The sequence below is a fragment of the Rhodnius prolixus genome, unplaced genomic scaffold, assembly GCF_049639745.1.
Source record: "Rhodnius prolixus isolate KJV_2025 unplaced genomic scaffold, Rpr scaffold_11, whole genome shotgun sequence".
In the NCBI taxonomy this organism is placed as follows: Eukaryota; Metazoa; Arthropoda; class Insecta; order Hemiptera; family Reduviidae; genus Rhodnius; species Rhodnius prolixus.
In genome coordinates, this window is record NW_027411625.1 from 14764677 (window position 1) to 14782533 (window position 17857).

The following is a 17857-nucleotide window of genomic DNA, read 5'->3' on the forward strand; positions in this document are numbered from 1 at the left end:
TACCTGTACAGTGTGGTAATCCTTCGCAGACTGCTGAAAGAGCGCTCTACTTCATGGCTCGGCGAAATGTAGAGCCTTCAACAGAGCTCTTTTTGTCACTGTATAGAAAGAATCAGTCTCCTTACGATTGGGAAGATTACAATGTCTTTTAGTTACCTTTCTTATTTTTCATACAAATTCTAACTCTGCTTCGTGGCTCAGCGAATGGTAAAAACTGTAAAGCTGAATTTTCTTTTAATCTACCTACTAAAATGATTAATGCGTACAGACGTAAACTGCGAGCCAAAACAAAATGGCAACAAGACAGTTGTATGAGGGTTGATAGTAAAAAACTGCACGAAAAAGCGTAACGTTCAAAACACCTAAGTTTGACAATTTTTGTTTCGTTTTCCTGTAATAGACAAAGTACCAAATTTTCTTTTAACTAAAGGGCCTTCTCGACACAACAAAACCTGTAAAGCCGATCACATTCTGTTCATAAGCTGACAGAAGATATACTAACTTTATAATAACGATGTAAAAATATTCTATTGCCAACAAGGTAAATTGTAAACTACATAAGTTTATACAAATACATTATAACACAATTATAACTATGCTGTAAAATATGTTCCACATAAGGATGTGGATTTGGATCTTCAGGGGAAGATGGATGACTAGAAGATGGTCGAAAGCTCGGCGTAATAAAAAAAAATGACTGAAATTGGCATTATTCTTTCTTCCCACTAACTTATTATGTTAAATCGCATTTTCAGATAAGCTATTATTCATACTTAAAATTCATGCAATGGGTTTAATGTTACATAATATTTAATAGGTGACAGAACATTAAACAGTTCTGATCTTTCTTTCCAAACTGGTGTTCCCTCACTTGAAACCGACGTTGACTAGATCTTCATCACCAGTTGCCCTTCAACTTCACAATTTTCCTGGTTCCTGCGCCAGGAAGAAAATGTGGAACAAATCCTTTAAGAGCTAAGATATCAGAGGCCAACAAATATAATAAACTGTAAAAATGATAATACTCATTATGTTTTTTAGGCAATTAATAGGGGATTCAAGTCAGAAAAAGAATTAATTAATCTTGCTAATACACTCTATAATGGGCAATTACCAAAGGAATGGATAAAGCGTTCACCAGAGACCAGCGTGAATCTGGCTCAGTGGATTCATCATTTCTCGCAAAGAGCGAGACAGTACAAGGAATACGTAAGTTTTTTTATTAATCAGCTATAAAATCAAGCCGAACATTGACAGTTATAATCCAAGTACTCGTGTATTTGACTTGACACCAACCAGCAAAGCATCTTCAACGTCTCGTACTGGCCACCCTAAACTTTCTTTCGAATTCGTAACACCACTCTTAAATGTTTGTACTAACAATGGACAATACGCTGACAGGAAGGCACGATGCCTTTCTGTTTAGCAAAGAGCAGGCGCGACTTCAGCAGTTGCGAAACTTTTTTAACTTAACTCACTCCCAAGAAGAAATATTGCATTCGTGCTGATTTTCCTGTTTTGGATTTTCGCCCGAAATAAATGTAAGATTTGGTGTCCTTTAATTATGAAAAATTATATTTATTCGTTTTTATAAATTGGCCTGCATGTGTAGACTGGATTTGCATATGGTCAGCTTAGAATCCAGATATTCAAAATAGATTTTTAAATATTAGCATAACTTATTTTTTATACATATAATAGAAAATACTATTCTTCGTTTGCTCAGTCAAAAAAAATAAGAGTAAGAGCAAACTTGTACAAGGTCACATTAAATTTTTTATTTTACAGGTAACTGATGGAATACCTCCTGTAGTTTGGCTGTCTGGTCTGCACTATCCTAGAGGTTATATAACGGCTTTGCTTTTAGACTTTAGCAAAGTCCATAGTTTATCACTTTCAAGTTTAAGCTTTTACACAGAAGTGGTTGGAATGCAACAAATACAGGATGCTTATGTTTGCAAAAAGGGGGTATGCTATTTTCAGAACATTTATTAGATATTAGGAATCGTCTTTTCTCAGACTGCATCACTTGATTTTGGTGCAAACCAAATTTAACTCAAATTGCAAGAAACTTACTGGTTCATAAATAACAGGCAAGTGAAGTGAATAAAGAGGTGTAAAATGATTCATTTCGCAAAAGGTTGTTAGTCAAAACGATTTATTACTGAAATTGGCCAACAAATCGGGTTTTGATCTAATCTAGAGCTAGAATGCGGACGTAACATTAGTTTGTAAGAGACCATAATGGAGAGCCGCTAATTTTATTCTCAAAGTAATAAAATCAAAGTAAATAATAGAAATTGGTTTTATTTTTTCCTGCAGGAATTCCACTTTAACGGATTGTACATCGAGAACGCATCCTGGGACGACGAAGAAAACTGCATTGTAGAAACTTTTAAGAATTTCCGCTTCACTGAACAATTACCATTAATCAAGATTATTCCGTTCAAACGATCTATCAATGACGAGAGCCTTTTACTGGCAAGTACCACTCATTTATATTGACCTTGATAGGCTTAGAGTAAGATTTCTGTACCCTGGTTTATTAACGTACCACTAATTTCTAGTACCGGGCACTTGGGAAAAACTATGAAAAGGGCCATGTTTTTAAGTCCCTGTATCCTAGATCTAAATCATCGTGGAAAAAATCCCCTGGCTGCATCTTACCAACAACATCCTCCAGCCAATGCCAAAATGTGTCATTGTTTTCCTAACCTATTAATATAATTCAGTACTTAGAACCATATTTTTCCGAACTCAATGGAAGTTCTCCAAAATAGAATTAATTCAATAACCTAAAAAGCCAGCGAACAGTGTTCCATTCTATGGACCTTAATTCTCTTTTGACTTTACAGAAACTACTCAAGATATCGCTCATAAAATGAATCTATCCTCACTTAGAATCACACAAAGTATTTCACTTCAATCAATTAGGTTTCAGTATTCACCACTTTACAGATCAGCGATGCCATCGCGTTGAGGATGTAATCACGACTACTCTTGATGATTGGCAGTATTGTCCGAGAGTTTTACTCGATGTTGCTTAGGCTTTCGATCGCGTCTGGCTCCGGGATTGGTACCTAAACTCAAGAGCATCCTACCCACTACATATTTTCTAATCCTCCCATCATTTTTGTCTTGACGCTTTTTAATGCGATTTCTGGTAATACCTACCCTCCTTCTCTCCCAGAGTATCCTTGGGCCTATACTCTACGCTATATTCTCGCCAATCCTCATACTTTTTTTTACCTACGCCGATGACTCGGCAGTCCTTTGCGCTCACAAAGACTCATCCTTGCCTATCGCTTCCTTCAATTCCATACAGAATCCCTCGAGCCTTGGCTAAGGAAATGGAGAATTCAAATAAATAAAAAAATATTTAGTTAATTTACATTCTGCTTAAAGCGATCTATCCTTACACCCGTTTAGTTAAACCACAATCCTATTCCCACAACAGAATGTACCTAGGACTGTAGGACTGCACTAACCAAAACTAATCCTTTCCTTCAGTTAATTGATTACTATAATTGTTATTATTTCTATCTCATTTACTGAAACTCAACTCTTAACATTTTTAATATTATTTTTGTTTGCAGAACAAAGTGTTGGTACCAGTATATAGTACCCCAAGACGAAAGTCCAGTCGAGAAATAATATTCGAGGCAACCTTACCAAGTTGTGAACATCAGGCGAAATGGATACTACAAGGACTTTGTTTATTGCTAAACGCAGATTGATTTCTAATATGATATAGTTAAAGTTTGATTATTATTTCATTTCTATCATTACTTTTTAAACAAAAAATTATATTATCAAATTTTTCAAAATACTTTGATTTTTTTCATTAAAGTTTTGTTTCTTTGTTTGTTGAATAAATAAATATTGTAAAAAGTGTATAACAATAATAAATAAATATTATTATAGAAACAATATTATATAAAAAATCTTACAACTGTCTATTATTTTTAATTATTAATAAGGTAATAAGTTCATATTTATTTGAATTCATAATGTAATTATGTCAACTTTAGAGGCACATAGCAGCAGAAATGCACTGTTTCTCAAACAAATCTGGTGTGAACACTCAACCACTTTCTCTCATTGCAATTATTATAATTTATACTTAACAAACTTTTTACTGAATTTTAGTGAACTTTTTTAGTTATTCTTATTTAAGAAGCTGGTCTCAAATGTCATTAATTAGTTCCCGCAATCAGTTAGCGACAATATTGGAACGTCATTTATTTTAACAAATTATCTAAATGTAATCAGCTGCACTACCTATCACATTGCAAGCGATATCAACAAATGCAGCTTCAGTCCACTACTCAAAGAATGAGTTTCGGCACATTATGACAGGTCAGTGCGCTACGGCTTGATGCTTTACGGATATTGCACTTTACAATAGACAGGAAAGAACTGCATTCTTCTTTGGAATTGATGTACCAAATATATAATGTCCGAGTACTGAGGGAAGCCACTAAAGTAAATGGTCTCGAAGTGCAAATGTAGCGTTTTTGGAACCTAGAAGTTTTTTAGTTTCTAGTATTCAAACTAATAAAATCTTCATCTAAACTCTGTTCTGGAAACCATTGCGCAAATGCAATACTAGGCAAAAAAAGAAATTAATAAAAACGCATATCTCATTTACTAATTTTTATTGTATTTAATTGAAATCTTTACAAATCTGCAATCATTTATATCATGAATTTCAGACGAATGTAACGTCCAGTCTGTAGCACTGTTGGTGTAAAGTGTTAAGCTCGGTCATATAATCAACAGCTTTCATAGAGTCAGGACATCTCGCTTGCTTTTTCTGTGCATTCTTGGCATGAAACTTTTTAATTCTTTTCATGGTCTTGGAAAAGTTTTTCTCCAATGAGTTTGGAATACACTGTAAAATTAAATACGTGTAAACCTCCTCCAATACAGCCTTCAGTAAATCTTCAATTATTTGGCTAACTACTGTATCAGTATTTAGCTGACTACTGTCGTCCTCGTTCTCCTCCTTCTCTTCGTCCTCCTCCTCCTCCTCCTCCTCCTCCTCCTCCTCCTCTTCTTCTGAGGCAGAAAAACTTCGTTTTGGGGAACTACTCAATACTGGGGTGCTGACGTACTGTGTGGTGGTGGTGTTTGGGGTGATCGAGGATGCGCTGCTAATATGATAAGCAAGTCTGGTCCATGAGAGTTCCTCTTCTTCAAACCAACCCCATAAATCTTCCAATTTCTGACGGAGTATCACTGACAATTAATCAAACTTTATTAATCAATTACAGATATGAATAAGAAATGAGGTTTAGAGAAGCTCTATAAGATTAGCGTTAGTTTAATAAATTTCATTAAAGCAATGTTAAAAATGAATAAAACTCGGAAAATTATTCTGTAAAGTCAGCTCCCTCCAATATCATTTTTGAGGACAGCAATACCCTTTTCAAAACTTCATTTAACGTCCATCTCATCTGCACATAACAAAGAATGTCTCGACAACGGCCTTATAAATGTGACGCTGTGTTTTTCATTATATTGCTACTCCATAGAACCGAGTACAGCATAGCAATCATCCTCAGAAGGAGGCTGCAGTCTGGAAAATAAAATACCCACACTACGTAACTGACAATTATGTATTGCTCACCTTCGTAATAGCGTATAGAGGCCTTCTTACCTCGTAGTTCACAAGGCAGGTACTTATGAGGCAGGACCGCATATAGCGATTGGAGATCTTCACCCATGTAGAAGAAGACCTGCAAAAATCATACATGCTGAATTTTAAAACACATTCTTTACTCTAATATGTCAGCGTGAGAACGTACTATACCCTAACTCCATATTTAGTATTTGATGGAAACTAAAAATTTGAAAATTTTTCTCCTCGTCTAATCTCTTGCAAAATCTGCTGACTTCAAACACTTCCAAGAGGGTAAAACTAATTGTGTATAAAAGTTCAAGTTTAATCTTAAAAAAATTAAGCCATTAGTGAGGTTTAGGGATGTCTGTGGAATAGTTGCTTGCTCTAAATGTTAGAAGAGACAAATCCTCATTAAAAAAAAAAAAATCAGTGAAGTTACGGTTTCGATGGAGAATTAGGTCGAAGCCGTAGATGAGGGAAATTTATACAATCAGGATCTCATAGCATATCAAAATTTAACAAAAACTTACAGTTTAAAATGTTAAGAATAAGGAATGATTAAACGACAAAAGGTACATAAATCAGCAAGTACCCATCATTTCATTATTAAGTACTGCATTGATATAATTTAAGTCATTTTACTGCATTAATTTTCATTAACATTTTTTAGAATTTATTAGATGTCACACACCCTTATGCTGGCCATTTTCATTTACAAAACATTTGTTCAAGTAACGCACCATTTAACTTAGATTAATCTGTAATAATCAAACTATTAATCACAGGTTGAAAAGAAAAACATTATAAGTTTATTTTATACAGGATGATCCATTAAAAACGCACCAATCGCAAATAACTTTTTAGGAAAGCGGAATTAATTTCGAAAAAAACCCCGAATATTTGCAGTCAAAGATTTCACTGTTTCAAACGAAACCAAAATTTAACTCAAAATATCTCGTTTTCTACTCGACAGATTTTTACGAAATCTTATAAAATAATAGACACAAGTTGTCTCCATATACCGATAAAATATAAACAAAATCTATCGAGTAGTTTCCGAGATATTTGAAGTTAAAGATTTCACTGCTTCAAACGAAACCAAAATTTAACTCTAAATATCTCGTTTCCTACTTAACAGAATTTTACGAAATTTTGTACAATAATAGACTTAAGTTGTCTCCATATACAGGTGAAATATAAACAAAATCTATTGAGTAGTTTTTGAAATATTTGATGGTAAGATTTCACTGTTTCAAACGAAACCTAAATTTAACTCTAAATATCTCGTATCCTACTCAATAGAATTTTACGAATTTTTATACAATTATAGACAAAAGTGGTCTCTATATACAGTTAAAATATAAACGAAATCAATCGAGTAGTTTTCGAGATATTTGAAGATAAAGATTTCACTGTTTCAAACGAAACCAAAATTTAACTCTTAATATCTCGTTTACAACTTGACAGAATTTTACGAGTTTTTAAAAATTATAGACAAAAGTGGTCTCTATATACAGTTAAAGTATAAAAAAAATCTGTCCAGTAATTTTCGAGATATTTGAAGATAAAGATTTCACTGTTTCAAACGAAACCAAAATTTAACTCTTAATATCTCGTTTACAACTTGACAGAATTTTACGAGTTTTTAAAAATTATAGACAAAAGTGGTCTCTATATACAGTTAAAGTATAAAAAAAATCTGTCCAGTAATTTTCGAGATATTTGAAGATAAAGATTTCACTGTTTCAAACGAAACCAAAATTTAACTCTTAATATCTCGTTTACAACTTGACAGAATTTTACGAGTTTTTAAAAATTATAGACAAAAGTGGTCTCTATATACAGTTAAAGTATAAAAAAAATCTGTCCAGTAATTTTCGAGATATTTGAAGATAAAGATTTCACTGTTTCAAACGAAACCAAAATTTAACTCTTAATATCTCGTTTACAACTTGACAGAATTTTACGAGTTTTTAAAAATTATAGACAAAAGTGGTCTCTATATACAGTTAAAGTATAAAAAAAATCTGTCCAGTAATTTTCGAGATATTTGAAGATAAAGATTTCACTGTTTCAAACGAAACCAAAATTTAACTCTTAATATCTCGTTTACAACTTGACAGAATTTTACGAGTTTTTAAAAATTATAGACAAAAGTGGTCTCTATATACAGTTAAAGTATAAAAAAAATCTGTCCAGTAATTTTCGAGATATTTGAAGATAAAGATTTCACTGTTTCAAACGAAACCAAAATTTAACTCTTAATATCTCGTTTACAACTTGACAGAATTTTACGAGTTTTTAAAAATTATAGACAAAAGTGGTCTCTATATACAGTTAAAGTATAAAAAAAATCTGTCCAGTAATTTTCGAGATATTTGAAGATAAAGATTTCACTGTTTCAAACGAAACCAAAATTTAACTCTTAATATCTCGTTTACAACTTGACAGAATTTTACGAGTTTTTAAAAATTATAGACAAAAGTGGTCTCTATATACAGTTAAAGTATAAAAAAAATCTGTCCAGTAGTTTTCGAGATATTTGCAAAGTTTTCACTGATTCAAAATTTAACTCTAAATATCTCGTTTCTTACTCGATAGATTTTTACGAAATTTTGTACAATTATAGACAAAAGATGTCCACGTAGAGTAGCTTTAACTTTAGTGCTAAATTTTATCAAAATCGGACTTGGGGTTATAGAAATGTTGTTAATAATAGTTTTAGAAATGGCCTTATTTGGGTGGGGCGAACTCCCCTCCTTATAAGGCACAGAGTCGAGACTTTTAAAGTGCAAATCTGTATAAAATTTCGATTCGAATGACAGTTCATTCATGAAAATCGGTTCACGTGTCGATAATTTGAAACGATTGCTATACTTCCCTTTAACAAGTGTAAGAGCTGATCGCCGCTTTAATGTTACCTAGGGGAGCCCTAACCCTATCATCCTACCAAATTTTATCAATATGGGGCCAAGATTTACAGAGTAATTAGTAATAATAATTTTTGACGGGGATTAGCTATGAGGTTAGCATACTGGACTCCCACGCGGAAGTTCCAGGTTCGTATCCACCCCTAAAAGGCACATCTACATAAATTTCCGATTCGAATGACACCTCATTCATGAAAATCGGTTTAAGCGTTTAGGCGCTACGTTGTTTACAAAAAAGGTAGCAGCAACAACAATAACAACAATTTCTGAAAATGCCGTTTTTGCTCATTTTCGGCAACTTATTTCTCGAAATCTATTGTATTTCATCAATGTTGCTGCAAAAAAATTACAGTTATAAAGTAGAATTTTGACTGTATTTTAAAGAAAATTTGGGAATTTTATCTTTTATAGAAAAATAGATAAAAATTGTCAAAGTTGGGTGTTTTTCAACTTTACGCTTTTTCGTGCTCTTTTTGACGATCAACCGTCATACAACTGTCGTACCGGACAGTTTTAAAAAGACGTCTTAGGCGATTAAGGCACTTGTTATTTTAATAGTCGAAACAGTAAGATTGCGCAGTTTAGGCTATTAGAATAAATCAATGAATGAAAGATTTTTATTTATTACATGCAAATAAATACATATGTACAATGGAGTGTTCGTGTACGAATACTATAACCTCCAGCATAATAATTACAAAAATTGTACAAAATAGAATAAATCAAGATGGGTGGGCCATAAGTGAATGATTGATCGAAAAAATTGATAAATGCCTAAGACCAAGAGTGCAAAGCAAAAAAAAAAAAAAAACGATTTCGTGTTTCTGAAAGTGCTCTTAAAGTTTAGGCTTGGCTCCGACCTGATTCCGTAGATTACAAGATGTTACGGATCATTTTCTAAGACATTCTCTTAGGCACTTTTTTCGGAGGCAACATTATCTAAGAAATTCGTCTAGGATTTTATGCTTCTTACTGCTACACTGAAAGAAGTCCGGAGAAGCTTTAAAAACTAGTGTAGAATTGCTACTTCACCTTTCTAGGTGCAGTATTAAATGGACTCCCAACTATTAAACAAGGGAGGAAACAACTACTTATTGACCACAAAAAAAGGCATTAAATTTTGATAAACTGCAAGTCAGTAAAAACTATTTAGAGAACGTGAGGTCTTTTAAATATTTAAGTGCCATCCTAAAATTAAGAACGAGTTAAGCTAGGTCATAAAAAGCAGAGCCGGAGTTAGTTGTCACACTTCTCTGTACATAGAGAAAGATTCTTTGCTATGACTATAATATTGAATCACCACCATGATTTATATTTTCCATGCAAGGGGCATGATAGCAAGGAATCTGCTAAATAACGTCTACAAGTATAAATGTTTAAATAATGTATAAAGCTCACATTTATTTGATTAATTATAGAAGAAATTTGTGGTACTATTCATTTAACTGATCAATAAATTTCGCAAAATTTATAAATTAAAATATCTTTAACATCTTTCAAATGGAAACTTTAATTTAACTTGTAGTAATGTTATTTAACCTGCTTTAAATGAAAATAATATTGATTTTAAATCTCAGACTTACCTTCCTCCAAAATGATTTCTCTGTCATGGCTAACAAACTACGGCATACGAATAAACTTCTTTTAGTATTTCTTATAACATGAATCGCTCTCACATTGATTGGTATTGCTTTCTGGAAAAACTTATTTTTTACCTTTTTTTACTATACAAGAAATTTATTAGTAATACAGGTAAAAGAACGTGTTTCAGTAGAGGCAGTAATTCTCAATGTTCAACAATTTGGGAACTGCAAAAAGTGTCAGGTTAAATTGGTCATATTTATTACTTATGTAGTGGCCACCTCATTGTTTAGGATAAATAAATGTGTTCGTGCAATCCTTAATAGTTTGTGAGAAATTGCAGTTTTATAATATTTTGGCCACTGGTTGTAGGGCATATATATTCAACTTTTTTTCTTCGGTCTTGTCCGGTGTGAGGTGGGATGCGTTGTTTTCTGTTCCTCTGTCATTTATTTCTTTCTATATGATTTAGGTTACATTTTTACATGATTTTTGGCATTTCTTTTAATGAAAATGGTTAATAAAAAATCCAGAAGCACAAAGAAACACAATATAAACGAGATCAAAAATAGAACCAAATACAAGTAAGAGAATAACATACAAGTTTAATAACTGCCATCTCTGAAAAGCCACGTACACCGGACAGCATTTGGAGGCAAGAATTAAACAAGTCAAGAAAGATGAAAACAGAAAAAGAAACACAGATTTAGCAATACAGATCATAATTCTTTCCACAAATAGACCATTCGTTCAAAGCAAAGAATCTTAATATTATGGACACAGAAAAAACTTCACTTCACTTTTTTATTCTGTGTATAAGTTTTATAACCATTACAGAAGAGTTCGCTACATTATATTACCTATTGAAAATGTACAATAAATCACAAAAGAAAAATAAAATGAAATAAAACAGTTTACAGATTCTGATCGTTATACACAATAAATAATATAGAAAATAAATTAAACCTGGGGCACAATAATTTTAACTGATATCAAAGTTTCATGCTGAAATCATATTACTTAAGCAAGTAATTGAAATTAAGTACACATTAAGCCAAGGCGAACTGAGTAAAGAAAAATAGAAGTCAAGAAGAAAATATACTAACATGCTAATAAATGTTACATTTAATGTAAATAAAAACATGAAAATAAGATAACTTTAAAAGAAAAAGTAACCATTATAGAATGCTGACAGATTAGAGAAAGAAAGTGAAAATGGGAAATAAATGTAAGTATAAATTTCGTAGTAGTATAAAATTTGGAATATAGAGCTGACATAAATTTATAAAACAAACTCAAGCGTATCTGCTATTAACAGTTTTCTTTTTAAGGCTTTTATTGTGAAGTAGTAAATATTATTTAATTTATTAATGGAATCTATTTTTAGGAGGCAGTCAGGCCATTAATTACCATCCATCAAGTACTGATTTAAATGTATAATTCTTATAGATTCAAATAAAGGACAGGTAAAGAAAAAATAAAAAAGGTCATCTAGTAAATTAAGGTTCCATTTTACAATTAATGCCATCAATAGAAAAAGTTGTATATTTAAAGTTCATCAACCAGATTCTACTGATGAGGCGTAACACCCTTATTGGACAACCAAATAAAAATATTCTTCAATACCCGGCACTGTTTCCAAGCGAAAATATAAATGGTTATAAGTTGAATTTTTTGGACACAGAAAAAACAAAAACCTAAAGAAATATTTAGAGTTAAAACAAAACAAAAAAATAATTATCCTCTTATATACTATCCAATACAAAATATCATTATCCTCTTTCAATTAATTACAAATAACTTAAAACCAAATTATGTTGTAGCACTCATTCAAGAAGAAAGTGGTATCACGCCGCCATTGCATTTACTTCATTATAACCACAACTGAGTTTAACTACAACTAAATATTACACTGAATCATGTCACACCTGTGTACCGTATCAGTATCATTAATGTTAGCATATATTCGTGCCAAAACGTTTTGCAAATAGAAACAATTTGAATTTTTTAAGATCTTCAGCCAGCAAACTTGAGTTCAAAACATGCGAAAAAAGACAAGGTTATCCAGTTAGCAACACAATTTTTTTTATGCAACATTTCATGACTTCATAAAAATGGTCTTTACTCCTTGGTAAGTTAGCGCTAAAGCAGCAAGCCTTGCATGAAAGATGCTGCAGTGATGTTGGTTTCAGGAATACAGGAAGGAATGAATGTAGAACTCCTATTGCTGAGAGGACAACGCATGGCGTGTTTAGTAATGAAGATGGCGAAATGAATGACGTCGGCGTTAGAAATGCTTTGGGCTTTGGAACCTCTTCAGCTTTCTGTTTCCTGAAAAGCAGTGATGGGCCATCCCAGCTTAACCTGTACAGTTCAAAAGCATGAAAGACATAAATATTAAAATTTGGAGCGTTAATTAATTAGAGAAGCATCGGTGGACACGGAACAGCTTCGGGCTAAAAACAATTAAGTATTTTCCTACGTAGGACGCAATTGAGATTTTGGTAGGTTTGCTTACGTGATCACTTGCTTGCACAAGAGTCAGTTTGAAGAGTCAAAATTATGAAGTGAGTTTAGGAAATTATGTACAATTATGTACCTTACGGTAAGGTACTCACTTTGCAATGCTTATGGGATTTCGAGTTCAAGAATAGTATACGATACTTATTGTAGGAAGTCACTATGCATCTTTTTTTTTCTTATGGTTCCCAAACCATAAGCCCACGTGATGAGAAATTTTTCGAAAACTTATTAGATTTGCATCATTTGTTCTTGTGAACTTATGGTGAAAATCGAGAGAATTGTCCAGCAGTATCCTAGCCCATTATATAACCCTCACTTGGCAATCTCATGACCACTGACAAGGGCAGTTTTTAAACGTTTGACAAATAAAGAAAGACAAGATTTCAAGATCTACATCTAACTAATCAGAGTTCGATACATTAAAAAAAAGAAAAGGCAAGACATACTTTACAGTATCTTTCAATAATCTATTTTGTTGTTGCAGTTCTAATTGATGGCGCGTTTTAAAACTTACCTTCCAATTTTTAAGTAAATACAACGGGCTTATTTAGAAGCATTTAATGGAAGGACATTATTTCTTAACTATTCCAAGGCTCCCAATACCCTCAGTGAGCTTTATTACCAATAAAACTAACCAAACTCTGTGGAAACAAATTGTATTGGTTGAAAATTATTATTGAAAAGCTTAGAAAAATTACTTTTCATTCTACTGTATTTTTTTTTTTTTAAATTATTGGAGCTTTGGGCCTGCTATCAAAATAAAAAGTTACGAGCCTTTATATGTGATGCAGAGAAATAGTTAGATTAATGGTTAGATTGTAGTTTGTGCTAAAGGGTTGGAAACATCTGTGGACTTAGGCTTAACTTTTTGTTTGTTTGTTTTGTGGTGCAGAACCACCTCTTTGAGATATGGGCCAGTTCAACTCGCTACAATACGCTCAAGGAAGATAGACGAGATTGTAGTGGTAAGGATGATCCAGTGCTTTATATCTTAGAAAGACCAAACCAGCTGGCTGTTCAGCCGTTCAGGCGCAGGAAGTAATTTTTAAGCTAAATTAATGCGTAAAAAATGATGATACCTGAAGGAATCTGATAAATGTTTTGATAAATTTACGATGTTCGTACGCCATGTGGTACGTACGTAAGTTTGATGCATCTACGACAAATTCATACGCTTGCGGTACGACAATCTGCATATTACACACTTCGATTGCCATAAGAAATAGTCGTACACTGTCTATAAGATGAAACTGTTCAGGATTTCGAAGCTTGAGGCTTACATACATGACAAGTGCATTATTATTTGTAAATCCCAGCAGAGGAGCTAGATTTCTGTGGACACACAAAGAGAAAGAACTTTGTGAACACTTGCTGCACTTTTCCAACTGAAATAAACATAATTCTTAAAATTGCACTTGTATACGCTTCTGCACAACTAATTCAATTCTTAGATTCTTCTTAGACAAATATTTTAATTAAACGTTATTGCTCTATTTGTTTATAAATATCTACATCAAACGAGGAACTACACTTTTTTTTCAATCAATGCCTACCGTGAACAAACATAAATATACAATAGGAAGAAAGAATAATGCAAATTTCATAAGCGGACAGTTCAGAACACACCCCAACTTTACAATAACAATGATAAATAATATTATCAACTGCCACTAACATAAGGTAAATCATTTTGCAAACTAATTTTATACAAATTGATGTACATGATAACTATAATGTACGTAAAATATGTCCCAAAGACTTCAAGATGACCTAGTCCCTAAGTGAAAAGCTTGGAAAAAGTAATTAAACAATGACTGAAATTGGAATTATTCCTTCTTCCTACCAGATTAATGAACCATACTCTAAAAATACGGTACGGTTCAAGTGCGATGATTCCGTATTCTTATTTCCTTTTGTACTTAGTGGAGAACAATAATAATAATATTTTCTATTCCTCGGAGCTTCTTACAGCTCACTGTCCGGTGATGGACAGTGTTGTCTGTAACGAGAGAAGAGCTCCGCGCGCCAATAACCTTAGATGTTGACGCGCCTTAAATCATAAAAAAAAAAAAAAAATAATAATGAAAATAATAATAATAGGGGAGCTAGGAGGCTTGAATTACGTCTCTTTGCCGTTCCTTTTCTGCTCTATTACTGGTGCACTGGTTCAGGTTTTGTAAATCCGTCAAATTTCAAACTTCTGTATCTCTCTTCGTATTGTAACGATTTTAATGAATTCTTTATCGAAATGAAGAGAAAAGTTTACTCTATAACTGGTATAAATAGAAATGTTTTAGTAATATTAGTTCATGAGATATAGGAGGTTTAATTTTAGAGGTTTTGTAAATCACTCAAATTTCACACCTCTATATCTCTCTTCGTATTGTACCGATTTAAATGGATTCTGTACCAAAATATAGAGAAAAGTTAACACTATAACTGGTATAATTAGAAATGTTTCAGAAAAATTGAGGTTTGGAGATGTTTTTTATTTTTTGGTAAGGAACAGGCATGGATTGTCGTCTCTGTGATGGGTTTACGTTACAGAAAATGGTATCCTAATTTGCCAGCACTAAGTTTAATAGCTTTGCAAACACACCATTCCTTAATTTTATGAAAAATGTGCGGAATTTTCTTACATTCTCGTCTATAAATAAACTTACAGAATTTTCCAAACGTTTTGAACTCTGTCTGAATAAGGGTTTCGGTTTTCAAATACATCAAGCATTTTATATCTGAATTCATAATATCGCTTGATCATTTGGTAGCATTTCTTCCTGTGAAATCCCACAGTTTTCAAAAATGGATATATTTGATGAACTGGAAAACGAAACAATCTACAGTAAATTGCTCGCGCGACTTTCTCCAACTGCGGTTCTTATGGGTCTAATTTACAGATGTTCTTTGCGGGGATTAGGTGCGACTTTCAGTTTCCATTCGAAGAAGTGAACTGGCTATTTCTTTAGAGATCTGGCGTTCCAGTGAGTACCCGAACATCACTGTCACCAACAGTCCAAATCCACATCGAACCAGCAAAGATAGTTTATGTGGGCAACTATTTGGGTATAGCGAATTCTCAGCCAAACTCTAGTCCGTTACAACACCAAGTTCTCTTGGCCGCTATCTCTGTAGTTAATTGAGACACGAAATCCAAGTGCCGCAACTGGCATGGAAAAACTTTTTCTTAGTTTCAAAGCAAATGTGCCCTTGATAAGATACCTGAAATGTTTAATGTCTTAGTGGGTCGCCATGCACCATCTTTGTCGGCGGAGTCGATGAGTAGATTGTGGTATTTTAGTAGGTCGACTCTGATGATATGATGTTTGACTTGAGTTCAAAGGTGGAAGCCTTGGAGAATCTGAATTATGGGTCTACATCGAGAGACAATAGTTTCATTTTTTCGCCACAGTTGGGAAGGGGAGCTCCTTTTGCCGTAAAGAGGATGTTTTTACTGCTCCACGACTCTTCTGGATTCAAAATGGATTCTCTACCTGAACCGAAAAATCAATTTGTTGGCTGGGGCACAGTCACTAGGTCCTGCGACTTCGAGTTTAATAAGCCATTATACACGTACCAGGAATGAAATTGTACTTTTTGTTGAAAGAAGTTCAACGAAAACCAGGGAGCACCATATTTTAGCTTTTACACTATACAAAATCTACATTGACAGACACAAGATGCGCAATTCGTTATTGTGCATTAACTAGAATTCGATACATGTTTTTAATGTATGAAAATTATGATTTGTTTCTATGGGTTTTTCCATAGAACTACGGGCGATGAACAGATGTTTCCTGGCCATACCGCCAAGAATGAAGAATGTAATCTAATCAAACGCGGTCATGAGAGTTTAGGAATAAGCACCATTAGGTAAGATGGGAGACCAAAATAATTGGTTTCTATTTTTGTAGTGTACAAAAAAGGTGTCCAAAGTAGTTTTATACCGACTTTTTTTTTGTATTCAATGAACCGCGACATATTTGTTTCCAGTGAACTCACTTTCAAAAAATTCAACACGATAGCAATGCTTTTCCAATGCTAGATACAATGCAAAAAAGGACTAGAAACTGAAGGTACAATGAATATGACAAATTACTGCACGAAACTACTTACCTTTCAAGTCAGGCAATGTTGGAGTTCGATTACACCAGTTGAACACTGTTTTTATTTGTTCTCGATGACAGGCTGTATCAATGCCGAGTATTCCTTCGGTTTCCCATCGTGTTTTCAAGGCACGTTTTTCTTTTGGCCTTTTATTCGGATAAAATAATCTTTCTCCAGAAAGTTTTTTTATCGCTTCCTCGTCGCAATTAAAAAATTCGCTAATTTCTTCTAACCCGTGATCATAGTTGGTTACCTTAAAGGCCATTATATATATATGTATATTTGATTAAACTTTTTATCTTGTTTCAACTTAGACTATCTAGATATCTTCACTAATATTTAAAAAATGAACATGCTAATTTCTATGTTGTTACTAAGAAACGTAATGTAATTATTAAATATTGGTTAATTAGATTTGTATCAGGCTAAAGAAGCCTGGACCAATTTAATTTAATATAGATTTTTAAATTAATTTATTCAATTATGAATCCACGCATTTAATTTTTGCCCATACATATAAGAAAAATAAAATCTGATTTGAATACATACACTTCTTTCTTTTCAGCAATTTCAATTAATTTTCAGATCGCTAAATTACAGTCGGAGTTCCAGGTTGGATCAAATCGAAATAAAACATTTCATCAGACGATTTTTCGTTTTTGAGATATTTTGTAAAAATAAATAAATAAAAATAACACACATAGTCCGGTATTGAGAAAGCATTATATTCCTACTTCAGAGACCTAAAAACGAGTAATTCCTATGTAACTTATTCATTTTTTTCAGGAAGGATTGCGCCATTTGGATTCACACAAGCCTCTAGATCCGCTTAGACCTTACCATTTTTGTGGTTTGAGAAAGAAAAGTCTTTGTTTATCTTCAGAGGGCGGGCTTGAAAGAATGCCGTTTCTATTATTGCATGGACTCACATTTAAATAAAACTAGCATTTAAAAATAATCAATTTCTTATTCTTTAATTTATTATTATTAAATATTTTCCAATATTTTTTATATCGAATTTATTTATTAATTTGAATAAAAAATCGATTTAATCTCAACATTAGCGCTTGAGTGCTAAGCGTTGGAAACAGTC

At 32.9% G+C, this 17857-nt stretch overlaps 2 protein-coding genes across 3 annotated transcripts in view; one reads left to right on the top strand and one right to left on the bottom strand.

Annotated features, from left to right (window-relative positions):
- The window catches only part of LOC141459407 (dynein axonemal heavy chain 10-like), a 43796-nt gene extending 39947 nt beyond the window's left edge, over positions 1 to 3849 (top strand). Inside the window, exons 41-44 of the mRNA XM_074138471.1 lie at positions 1042 to 1209; positions 1789 to 1968; positions 2323 to 2481; positions 3597 to 3849. Coding sequence (XP_073994572.1) covers positions 1042 to 1209; positions 1789 to 1968; positions 2323 to 2481; positions 3597 to 3737 — 648 coding nt within the window. The 3' untranslated portion in view covers positions 3738 to 3849. The remainder of the gene's footprint in view (positions 1 to 1041; positions 1210 to 1788; positions 1969 to 2322; positions 2482 to 3596) is intronic.
- A 799-nt stretch (positions 3850 to 4648) lies between these two features.
- LOC141459285 (uncharacterized) lies at positions 4649 to 17587 on the bottom strand. Of its 2 annotated transcripts, XM_074138177.1 has the most exons (7): positions 17314 to 17587; positions 16774 to 17017; positions 15324 to 15480; positions 13740 to 13992; positions 10140 to 10250; positions 5633 to 5741; positions 4649 to 5241 (listed from the first exon to the last, which is right to left on the bottom strand). In XM_074138177.1, exons 3-7 carry the CDS (start codon positions 15419 to 15421, stop codon positions 4712 to 4714), a joined length of 1101 nt encoding a protein of 366 aa, XP_073994278.1. In that variant the 5' UTR covers positions 15422 to 15480; positions 16774 to 17017; positions 17314 to 17587; the 3' UTR covers positions 4649 to 4711. The 2 variants fall into 2 exon arrangements, with proteins under 2 accessions (XP_073994278.1, XP_073994277.1); XM_074138176.1 differs by lacking the exon at positions 17314 to 17587 and having other exon boundaries at positions 16774 to 17266.
- Between the last annotated feature and the right edge of the window lie 270 nt (positions 17588 to 17857).

What these genes read in the sequence shown, in the direction of transcription:
- LOC141459285 (XM_074138176.1), bottom strand. Translation starts at nt 17,029, where the DNA reads ATGGCCTTTAAGGTAACCAACTATGATCACGGGTTAGAAGAAATTAGC. An exon ending in CAAAACGTTTGGAAAATTCT is followed by an intron (nt 13,993 to 15,323) that starts GTAAGTTTATTT and finishes GTGTGTCCACAG; the next exon opens with AAATCTAGCTCCTCTGCTGG. An exon ending in CATTTATCAGATTCCTTCAG is followed by an intron (nt 10,251 to 13,739) that starts GTATCATCATTT and finishes AAGTTTTTCCAG; the next exon opens with AAAGCAATACCAATCAATGT.